At 28.4% G+C, this 12,752-nt stretch overlaps 1 protein-coding gene across 2 annotated transcripts in view; it reads left to right on the top strand.

The window, feature by feature from the left end:
• LOC107437999 (uncharacterized) overlaps positions 1-12,752 on the top strand; it is a 194,696-nt gene that overhangs the window by 133,656 nt on the left and 48,288 nt on the right. For both annotated transcript variants that reach the window (XM_071183279.1, XM_071183278.1), the window contains exon 2: positions 3,005-3,210. In XM_071183279.1, the coding sequence (XP_071039380.1) occupies positions 3,005-3,210 (206 nt within the window). The remainder of the gene's footprint in view (positions 1-3,004; positions 3,211-12,752) is intronic.

The following is a 12,752-nucleotide window of genomic DNA, read 5'->3' as shown; positions in this document are numbered from 1 at the left end:
TTTCAAGTTTGATGAGAAGAAAGTGTTTTTTTCTGATTTTATTAACGTAGTTGAAATCTACCAAAAAGAAAGTAAATTTTGAAGTATTTTTGTTTGACTTAGAGTAAAATGACATCCTAAAAAATGTAAAGAGAACCTAAAGCAGTTTTAGACATTTTTTTTATTAAACTGTATTTTAAAAAATTTAAAGTAGCACTCCCCCTAGGACAGAACTAGAATTTTAAAAAAAATTAATACACAATGACAAAAGTATGTATGGCTAAACCTTCTGAATTGTTAATTTGGAATTCGTTTTTGATTCCAAACGTCATTCAGTTTGAAACTTACTTTTATTTAGTTATGACAGTTTGCTTAATTTATCTAAAATTATTTCAAATTGATGTAATAAGTGATTGCTATAATACAAGAAACCAAACTTCATTGTTCTTTTTCTTCCATTTTGCATTTTACTTGGTTTGCTCGTAAAATGGTTAAAATAAAATATTTAGCCATTGAGTTAGATTGCTCAAGCTTTGATTCTCATGTGTTATCAAATTTTTCCTTTTTTTTCAAAATGAGTATTCTATAGATAAGATCTAAACGATGTTGATTTTGAATTGTTTGCACTGCCATCCCTGCTATTTTAATGCAAAGAATGTAAAAATTTTAAATTTTCAGATATATTATTTTAGTTAGAAGCATATGAGAGAAAGTATTCAGAGCTTATAACATTGTTTTCTTGGTTCACGATTGAAGCGATGGAAAATTGGTTCATGATTGAAACGATATATCAATAAATATAAGGATGCAAATTTTCTGAAATCTAATAAGAATTATATTTGAGTACCAGTTTTATTCAAGTTGATTGGTGTCACCAGGCGTAAGAAGTACGATAACATTCAAATTATGAGAGGTACGATAGTAACATTCAAGAGCAACACTTACTCACTAATCACTGAGAAAAGAATCTGGTTAAATCATTACACCGCATGGTATTGACATTTAAGTACAAAAAAGTATTCTGGTCAATAAAATCGAAATATACAGTGTTTAAATCATTCATGTGGTAATTTTTCTACTCGGATGGTAACAATTTTACGGAAATTCTGAAAAGTAAATGAAAAGTAAATTTTACCAAATAAAAGGTTTTCGTACCATGCTTCAAGGTATTCCATTAAAGTTACAAATTTTACCTTATTTACCAAAGTTAAACATGTTATAAAATGTTATTTTAATGATAATTTTATCAAAACTATTACCAATGTGCCCAAAATTACTGTGCTTCTGGTGTTCCTGTACTGCCAGAAACACGGTAGATTTTATCGTACTATGGTAACTTTGAACATAATTTTTTCTCAGCGTTACATTTGTAATAAGAAACAAACAAATAACTTTTTTTTAAAATTCGTTTTATTCTTTTCATTCGTTTTTATTCGTTTTTATTTTTCTTTGACCATGTTAAGCAGGTTGCAGAAAATAAGTTAACGAGTTAGAAAATTTTAACAGTGAATAATAATAACTTGTAAACGAAAGTGACAAAGATGACAAATGACAAAACAAAAATGACAAATATAAGATTTTACCTCAAATAATTTTAGATCATTCAAACACAGTAATGAAAAGCGGGTATTTAAATTAACTGTAAGCCTTATTCCTTTTTGATTTTATATTTTTATGCTAAGATTAAAAAAATTTATTGAAGTTGCATTATGCATTTAAACTTTTTCGTCCTTCTGAAAAACAAAATATGGCTTCAAAGATTACAAAGAATAATATTGCAAATTCAATCAAATTTCAAAGGAAAACTAATTATCATATTTACTAATTATTTTAAGTATATTTATATCTAAGAATAAAATGGGGTACTATTTGCTCTGTTTAAATTGTCAAATATAAAAAAATAATTAATAATCAATGCGCTTTTATTATTGAGATAAAAATGCAATGTGTATCTTTAACTCAACGTATTGAGATATCTGTGTGTTTTAAATCTGTGTGTTTCGCTTAACCATTCTGTTCGTATTGGAAATCGTGTTTTGCTTTACTAGGAAACGTTCTAAGCCGAATGCGAATTTCCATGTAAATGACAGTCAGGGAAATGGTATCCGAATAATTAATAATTTTATATTGATAGTAAGGAAGTGTAAATGAGTAAAAATAGTATTTATATTTTAATTATAGATTTTCAATAATGATTCTAAAATTATGCATTTATTCTTGTCAAAAATTTTACTTTATAATTACATAAAATTGAATGATGTAAATTGAGAAAAATTATTAGTCTCGAAATGGGAATTCATTTTTCATGTTTTATAAAAGAATGACTTGTTAATCAAAGAGTTAACACATAGTGTAACGGATGGCTCTTGCTTTAAATTTAAAGTAAATAAATAATCTGCAATATTTCTTTAAAAAAGCCATTTGACACATTTCTTGATTTAAAGTCACTTATGCATTTAAAAACCACACAAAATCAGAACATAATTACGGATTTTATTTACTCTATCTTATCCAACTCTGAAACATTAAAGACTAAATAGAAGAAAATATTTTTATTCACTTACTTCCAATTCTTCATTTCACGATCTACCGTGTAACTCGCATTTCGCTTACTATTGTGAGGAAATAAAACGGAAGAAATTAGTAGAATAGTTTCTACCTTTAGCATCACTTTCACACTAGAAAATGTGTTTTGTTAAACGGGAAAAATGCAAATTGGGATACGATTTTCTCAAAATTTATGCTTGAAGTATTTTTCTTGATTTCAAGTCATTATTACATTTGTATAAAGACAGTAATTTTGAACAAAAGATATAGATATGAAGCTAAATATATCTTGCATAAAATTAGAAATATAATAAGTAAAAAGGAAATTTGCATAAGATAATTAGTCTTTGTTCTAATTAACTTGATTTTGCCTTACAACTTTTGAGACACGTATTTGTTTCGAATCATTACTAATACAAAATCGTGTTTTTTCCGTTTTTACTTCTTTTGTTGTAATAAAAGATTATTTTTCTTTCAGATATCGCATACGATTCCGATTTGTTTGGAAGAACAGAGCGCAGTTTCGGTGGATCTGTCGTTGAGCCCCCACAGAGGCCTAATTCCTACTGGGATGACCCACACTTTCGTCCTTACTTTGATAACTCAACCGACAGAAATGTCACCTTCCAACTTTCAAAGCCATCATACCTTCACTGTCGAATTAGACAACTAGGTGATCGAGTTGTAAGTATAATTTCAATAACCTATTGCATTACTTTTACTGTTAGAATTTTTTGAAAAAACAGTTAAATAACAATTTATTTCAGTTAAATAACAACTGTTACTTTATCATATTTTAAACATTACAGTCTAATAACCAGAAATAAGATGGTATTCAAACTGTTTGTTAACTGCGTTCATTTTGCACGGTCAGAGAACGAGAATTTTATCACACCAACTAAACCCACCTAAAGAAGCCACTTAGTTCCTTGCAGCTGGTTAAATGTTATATCCAAAATGGATAATATGTCAATCTCATGGCCGACAGAAGGGGGATTTGAGTGCCAGCATGGCACCACAATATTTCCTCCATTTCTTTCAATACATGAAGAGTTTTTAGTATCAAGCACTCCCCAATTAGTGACCCTGGACTATAAGAATACTATATTTTCCCTCACGCACAGATGTCAGCATCATAAGGCTGCTTAACACAAAATTGTCTTGCATTTCCCATCGCTTAGGATCGGTGAAACAACCAAATAAATTAATTGAACCACATTCCACGGTTCATTAAAAAACAAAATTCAACCACGATCTAACTCCAATGCCGATTACCTTGCGAAAACCTAGCTCCAATGTCCGGTTTGAAATCATTCTAATTGTAAATGGTTAAAAAAACAGTGTAGTTTTGTATTCAGGGCTTGTTAACCATACTACCAACTGGTTACTTTTACGGTTTCAAAACAGTAACGGTAAAAAATGTTCTTTATCGTAAACTTTACTGTTAATTGTGTGGACAGACTGCTGCCGGTTATTTAACCGTAATTTGAAAATGAAAATTCTAACATTGTACATTTAAGTAGTGAAGAAAATGATAAAATTATTCATAAATTGAATAGTTTATTTATTTCCCGTAAATATCAATGAATTGTTTTTTTTTTAATTGTATGATATTTTTTCACGTATCTTATTTTTGACTCAGAATTTTCACAACAGAAACCTAGAAAGACCTATAAGCAATTATTCGAATACTGCAATATGACCAAATTATCATTACTTGACATTCATATTAATCCAGATTATATAGTTATCTGTTGATTTAATATAGTATCTATTAATTTTTTATCTCAAATTTCCTAAAATGTAGATTCGTAAAACTGTAATTGCAGTAATAGGATATTTATATGATGTTTTTTATCTCAAAAGTGTGTAGTTTAGTAAACACTAATGCGACTTTTCCAAAAATCAAGAATAAAAATCAAGAAAGTTTCAAAAATCAAGCAAGCAAGTGAGTTTTTAAAAGTTGGGCCTGAGGTTGGTAATCCTTACTGGAAGCTCCATTGACCCATTCAGTTTTTTCAACGTAACTGCATTAGCAATTGGTCAATGTATAATGAGTTAACAAAGTTTCAAATTCAGAGATGTCAGGTAGGTTTAAATTCAGCTCCTAGTTTCTACTGACTACAGGATTGATATAAAATAATGGTGTCTCTGTGGTAATGGTGTCAAAGATCATAGTTAAGTATCCCCTTGCAATGGTGCAAACAGTGAAAAATTTATATCTATAAAACACAAATGCAAATAAATTTCATATCAAGAAGTCCACAACAAAGGCTGATTTGTCTAAATACTTGATGTAGAAGTTTCCTTGTTTCGTGGGCTGCGTCCAAAAATTCCCTGGTAGTAAATGGTGACTGACGCACGTTAAATGTGTCTAGTCACAAAGTCCTCCATGTTGCCATGGCAAATCATGCCTCTGGGAGTACTGATATGGGAGTTTCCTTGTCTTCTGAAATGTTCAAAATTACAGGACTACGGAGTTGAACATTAGTAGTCGTAAACCCAAAATTTTGCCAACTGTTCAACGGTGGTTATATAAATATATATATAAATATAGCTTAAACTTAAAAAGTTCGTTAGCTTTTCAATTTAAAATAAAACATAATTTAGCGAAACTAATTGTTAATTTCAATAAAATTCAAAAATTTATGAAAATATTCCTCTAATTAAAAAATTTTCCTTTTAAACTTAATGCCGAAAGACTGAAACATAAACCTTAAAAATTCCTCAAAAATAAAAATATGTCTCATCTTATTTGTATGTCATGGATAAAGTTTTCAGCTATCTGAAGAGCTATTTTGCTACAAAGTAGCTTATAAGAAATAAAAGCATAAGTTTCCTACCGAAGAAGAAATTAAATAAAAATAAAATAAATTGTGAACATTTCCTAACAAATGATATAAACGCTTTTATATTAAACTGAAATTAGATATTTACTAAAATTATTACGCAATTACTTTAATTTTTACTTTTCTTCAACAGATTTTACAAGTTAAAATTTTCAGAGTTTTCTTGTGAGTGACGCTTTACGTCTCTGAAAAATGAATTTAAGGGGAATTCTTGAAACTATCTTTACTAACTATTTAAATTTTTTTGATTAATTGCAACTCATTGCAACCGTCAGTAAATAGTGAGTTGAAGAAATGAAACAAACTTTAAGAATCAAAAACTTAAATATTGAAACTTTAGGCTGGAACTAATTATAAAAACTCATAAATATTGAACAATCTGGAAAGAAAAAATTTCCTGGATTTGTAACTTTTTCGATTTCAAACAAGTGAGAAAAGAATATTCGAGAAAATTAATCCATCATAACAGGCTTGTTTAAGTTAAATGACAAAATGAGCAAAAAAAATGAATAAGGATTTTTATTTATTTGTCAACTAATCCTTTCATTTAATAAGTTGCTATTCTTTATAACTGAAATTAATTATTTTGCTTACCATGAGGCTGTTATTTACGAATAACTATTATTTAGTTTCAACTCTTTAATCACGTTTAATAAATTTTTAATCATCAATATACAATGTCCCTAGAGTAAAATATACATTTGACTAGATCTTCTATTATTTTATTCAATTAAAAAAATTTTCTTTATACATTAACCAATGTTAAAAAGAATTAAGCCGTTTTTCTAATTAAAAAAACAGGGCTAAAGTAATACTTTTTAACGTCGAATGATCACAAAAATTTTATCTATAAAATAATTTTGTACATTGCGTATTTTTTTTTAAAATTATATGTCCTACTTAGCCGAAAGTAATATCTATAGTAAAGTAATGTCAATTGAAAAGTTACAGCCATGTGCTAAATTAATTCCATGAGTTTAGTAGATAAAGATATTTTATTGCAACATTGTCTCTATTAAACTACCTATCCTAACTGTTGAACCAAAGTACGCAACGTAAATCGGATTACGCTAAAAGATTTGTAAAGTTTTTCGATCAGTACAAATAATTTTGAGTGACATTGTGTCGATTTTAAAAAATTTTGTCGGTTTTAAAAATATTATCGTTACCAATTATCCAAGATTTCTACAGAATACTCATTAATGAGAAATTACAGAATCATCATTTTTTAATTTTGAAACTCTCATGAACTAATAAATATTTTAATTGATATGGAATAGTTAAGGAGTTAATTTAGTCTATTTTAACCCAAACACGAATTCAAATTTCTAATAAATATTGAAAAATGGACGGTAAAATAACACTGAACATTTTACTTCATAAATTCAAATTGGAAAAGCGCACAGTGCAGCTATAACCAAATTTGTATTTAGTAAATTAGTAAAAACACAAAATTAAAAAAAATTAATAGATAAAAATAAAATATAATTGTGTGTTTGCAGAACAGTACTTCATCAGGGGACACACTGCCTGCAACACACAGGAGCCTTTCTGTTGTTAGTGGCCGAAGCCAAAACTAGCAGTGCTCCGAGGCTCCCTTATGAAAATACAAGCGTAAAATAAAATAAAATAATTATAACATTTAATGTGGTAACTATTTTATTATAAAATAATTATTAATTATTACATAAATTATTTTATTATAAAATAATTACATAATTTTATTATATTAAAATATTAAGTAATTTTGTGTTTTTACAAATTTAATCTATTTTAAGTAATTTATGTATTTTCGAGGAAATTATGTTGATCACAACATAAAATAATATTAATCAAGTTTTGAGACAAGTTAATGCAGCTGTCAACCACCAGTCTAATCCATCGTAATTTGCTTATTATGGTAAATATCAACGAGAAATTAAGTATTTTGTCGCATGCAATGCACTTTGATAGGAGAATAATAATACAGATCGTATTGATCTAAAATTAATTTCAGTTTCTTTTAGAACACTGATAAAAAATGCATGTATTCAGTTATTAAATGCATTAAATCTACTGCACAAGTATACTGATTCAGATAATTTGATTCGATAAAATTTTAGACAAAAGAATAGATTTTAAACATACTAAAGAACACTAAAATACTTTGATGAACATTTCCTAGATGTGATACACTAAAAAAAGTGGTGTATTAATACCACCATTTTTGGTGAAGAGATAAACGAAAAATTTTACAGAATGTGCAGTCATATTTTCACTTACTTTTCACTATTTTAGTTTAATATATTTATTTGTTCATTTTTCGCTTGTTTATTTACTCACAAACCATATTTTAATTTTCATTAGAATAAATTTAATGGCTTTGTTGCAAAAACATTTCGTTTAAAAGAGAAGCTCACTTTCAGTAATGCATTCACGCTAATTCTTTCAAAGACCTGTAATTTTGCCGATTTTATGTAATTCTTTGCATGATTACTACAGTTCTATATTCAAAAATGTATTTCATATCATTACCAAAACTGATTGCAAGTATACAGCAATTTTTTTACAATGTTTGGAGGCACTATTCCTACTCACTGCACCTAATTTTATTCTAACTTAACATCGAAAAATCTATAAAAATCAAAGAAAATTTTAGAAAATTAAAAAAAAATCATAATTGTCTGAACTCTATAAATATAGGACATCTCACTCCTGCTCTTATTATGAATCTTCGTTTAAATTAATATTCAGATCTAAATTGTAAATAAATCAACCTAAATTAATAAATATAATTAAGAAAAAAAAATAAGATTAGTTTGTTTAGACGAAATGAAATGATTGCTTTTAAACTTTCCTTTCTGCTCAACTTATGCTCTCTATTTTGTGGTCTTCAAGATAAAAGAATTTTTTTCCAAAAATTTGTAAATGTGAATGTATTAGTGTTCTTGTTCATGGCCATTCACTTGACGTTTTAGTATGCAGTTCATTGTTTCCAACTGGAAACAGAAAATATTTGTTTAAATTCTTATGATATCTATAGAATATATTAATGTTCTTATGATATTTTTAGAATAAACTTAATCCCTTTTCGCACGAAATGTTAATTTATAAATTTTTTTGAGNTAAAGTGTTCAAAAATGTATGTATTTTTAATATCTCATTGCCAGTCCAAGTAGAATTTGTATATATATATATATATATATATATACAAATTCTACTTGGACTGGCAATGAGATATTAAAAATACATACATTTTTGAACACTTTAATTGACAACATCGACTTAATGTACTAAAACATAATATAAACTAATTCTGAAAATTATAATTCCTCATTAAGAATCTTTTCCATATTCCTTAATATTTATAGAGAGCAAAAAAAAGAGAAAAAGAAATCACTCTAGATAAATTTTGATCGTTAGTTTAAATCTTCCCATACTAGGACTCAATCTTAATGGTTTAAGGGGGTGAACTACAATATGCTGATTAATTTGTGTAGGCGATAATTTAAGTTACGACATGCACAAAAATTTTTTTTTCTGAATAAATTTATTATGATTTAGCAGTTACCCTTTATACCATAATTTTACGTTCAAATATCTGTAGTAAAAAGTCTTTCTAATTCCGAGAAAGAACAATTTTGTGTCTGATTTCATAATTTAAAATGTACTCTGCAATATTTAATTAGCATATTGGAATACTTTCCCTCGAACTGTTAAAATTGAATTTAAGATGATCAAAATATTAAATCAAAAGCTATTGAGTCAAATTTTTTGTGAACTTTACTCTCATTTTTACACCTTGAGTTAGTAGCAGAAAATTATTACACCATGCAAAAAAAGGAATCTGATAGGAGCGTGCAGTAAATAAATATTATCACATAGATTTTATCTCAACCTATAAAATGTTCTTTCTCCCTCAGAAACTATAAATATTTGATTCGATTGAAACTATCGCATGAAAATTTAATGAAAAGAACATATGAATAAAGTCTAATTAATTACATAATATATATTTTAAAATATGGAGAAGACATTTCTCTTTCGAGAAATATATTTGATTTTACTTAAACTTTCAAATGTAAATTTTATTAAATAATAATTCGTAAATTAAGTTGAATAAAAAACAAAATTTAGCTTAGGAAATGTAGCGAGGATGTATTTCCTCTCAGAAAAACTAAATTTATTTTATTCACCTAATTTTAGGTAAGAGCATTTTAATTAAGTTAAAAAAATAGCATATTAGTTATCTTAGTATATGAAGAGGAATCTTTATTTTTTCTCAAAAACTAAGCTTGAAGTTAAAAATTGAAGTAATGCAAAGTTGAAACGTAAATAAAAAAGTTCTAACTACAAAGAACATCATATAATTGCATTGCATCGAAATAATCAACTAAAAACCTAAATAATGAATTATTATACAGCTTTAAAAAATGTTAAATTATTTCGAACAAGCATGATTTAAAAATAGTTAAAAACAAATATTAATATTGTTATCATTACATTTTTAAAATTAATTTTAAATTGAAACAAACAAACGTATTATTTTTCAGGCAGATTACGTAGATTGAGGATTACATTAATTACGAATTGTAAAAATTGAAAAAATCCCTCATAAAGCGGTATTCAGCTAGAGAAGTATTATCTAAACCTAAAAATCTGAAATATATATATATATATATACATTTAAACATATAATTAACATTACTGTAACATTAAGACGACGCCCGGTGGCTCAGTGGTAGCGCTTCGCGCTCCCGTGTCACAGGTCCTGGGTTCGATCCTCGGGCTGGACAAGGTTGACTCAACTTTTCATTCCTTCAATGGGTCGATAAATGAGTACCAAGCACGCTTGAGAACTAAACACTGGGTGTTTCGCTTTCGGCTGACCACCTAACCGGAACATCTGCTCCTGCACCAGAGAGTTTAGTTTTTAGTTTAGTAACATTAAGGTATGAATTAAAAAGAAATTGTTTTTAAAAATCATTGATATTTTTACAGAATTAGGGTCAGGGTTAGAAATAAGAACATAACAGTCAGACATCAATGGCTCATAAATATTTGTTCTTTTAAAGGAGTCATTCTGGACCATAGAAAGGGCAGGGCGCTAAAAACTCAGAGGGGAACTATATCTTCCCCAAATTTGCATTGCTTTTAAGAAACCCAAAGTATACTAAATTCTTAATTTTATCATCAAAAAAAACTTTTTTTTCAAAGAGATATATTTTATTTAAAAAATAATTCCTCTTTGAAATTTGCCCATTCTATAAATTTATTTGAAATTAGCATAGTTATCAAACATTAAATGTTGTAGGTCGTGATGACAATGTATAAAAAATATCAGAATTTTAAAATCAATGTCAAAATGGCTAATAAAAGAAAAATAACTGTTGAAAAGCTACCATAAATTAATGTGGATATACAATGAAATTGTCACCAATGAAGTGAACAATAAAGTGATTACTAAGGTGTGACAAAAACTATCATCAAACTACATGAAATTACTATGGGATGATATTTATGCTTCAAGAAAGTGATAACTCCAATTCAAATGTCGTATTTTCCAGTTTGGANCGCGACGTATCCCGTTTTGTCCGACTATCCCGTTTTATCCAACTCTCCCCTATATATATATATATATATATATATATATATATAAAGAGAGAGAGAGGAGACACATACATAATTCTGGTAAGATAAATATTGCATTTATGTTAGTTGTTGATTATAGCTATTTATTAAAATTAATAATTTAAACACCATGTAAAGATTTCTGTAAAAATTGAACATTTCCTAAGTATTAATATCTTGTTTGAAGTACTAACTGTATACTTCCCGAAACTCTTCATACAATTCGTTTCAAGATGAAATCAGTAAAAGGGTTAAAAACCAAATCATTTTGTATGATTAAAAAAAAATCGCGAGATTATATGACCATTACAGGGGTAGTAATATACCACGAAATAAAGGACGAATATATTTTTGGTTCTGTGGATTTGATAAGCTTAGACGAAATGCTCACTAACTATGCTCGTGTAGGTTTAAGTTTAATTGTATTGTTGAAAATATTGTTTATTCCGAGTAATATTGTAATTTCCAGTAATCAAATATATTTTGGTTAACTATGACTCAATTATTATTAATGCAAAATGCAGCATTAAAATAGCACAGTTTTGTACATAATTTGTTATTTCATTCTTTTTATTTCAGTTTTTATTTTATTATAATAAATTGTCTTTCTATATTTCTGCACAGCATAAAATTAACAGCATTTAAATATATCTGGGGCCTTTTACTTATCTGTCCCAATTTCCATCAAATTCGGAATTGATACGGAAAGCACTTGCTATACATATGTTACTAGTTTCTCCTAACTAAATTCTGAAAAATCCCAGAACAGATACTTAAAATTATAATATCAAGCCAGAAGTATTGGCATACTATTTTACATCGAGTAGTTTCAACCAGTACTGAAACTAGTCAAAACTGTTTTAAGAGTCATTTAGACGAGTTTAGAGGGTCATCGATTAGTTGTATCACTAAACATTTTCAAATTTGGATGTGATAATGCGGATTTAATTTTGGTTAAACTGAAATAGTACTGCCTCGTTAAATGAATTAGTTATCCCTTTCTTATTTATTCTACTTTTGAGAGACTATGCATTAAACTGATCGTAAAGATACGATTCTCAGTAGAACACCAAAGTCAAACATTACTGGCTGCGGTCAGTAAGCAGCTGGATGATCACTTTATGCATCCTGTGTAGGGACCGAGGGTGCGCGATATTTGTCCTCGTTAAATTGTTTAAGTGCTCGACTTCGTGCGCAGGTCGACGGGCTACCAAAGCAGATGAGCCATCAAACAGTATAAAAATTGCGATGGAGTGTCTTCGGATCATTCTCAGGGATGTCTCCCAGATCGTCGCCAATAGTCCATTGTGAGGATCTAGTGCGACGTAAATAAAGTACCTACCACCAATTTCGAGAGAATTCGATATATGGTCTTGTTAAATAAATATGGAAAAAATCTTACCTTTGGAGAATAAAATAGATTAATTACAAGATTAAATACCCAGACTATACCGAGAAAGATATACAACTCTGTTAATGCCAATTTTGTATACTGTAACTTAATTGGTGTAGAAGTGCAATTGATAGAATAATGCAATTGACTTATTTTTGCAATCATAATTTATAAGATGGTTGTAGTTGTAGTTCATTTACGTCGCACTAGAGCTGCACAATGGGCTATTGGCGACGGTCTGGGAAACATCCCTGTAGATGATCCGAAGACATGCCATCACAATTTTGATCCTCTGCAGAGGGGAGGGCACCTCTGCTTCGGTAGCCCGACGACCTGCACGAGAAGTTGAGCACTTTACGGTAGAACAGTTTAAC

Source organism: Parasteatoda tepidariorum, chromosome 7 (genome assembly GCF_043381705.1).
Source record: "Parasteatoda tepidariorum isolate YZ-2023 chromosome 7, CAS_Ptep_4.0, whole genome shotgun sequence".
In the NCBI taxonomy this organism is placed as follows: domain Eukaryota; kingdom Metazoa; phylum Arthropoda; class Arachnida; order Araneae; family Theridiidae; genus Parasteatoda; species Parasteatoda tepidariorum.
Note: the sequence above shows the minus strand (reverse complement) of the source record. Positions and strands in the feature narration are given on the sequence as shown.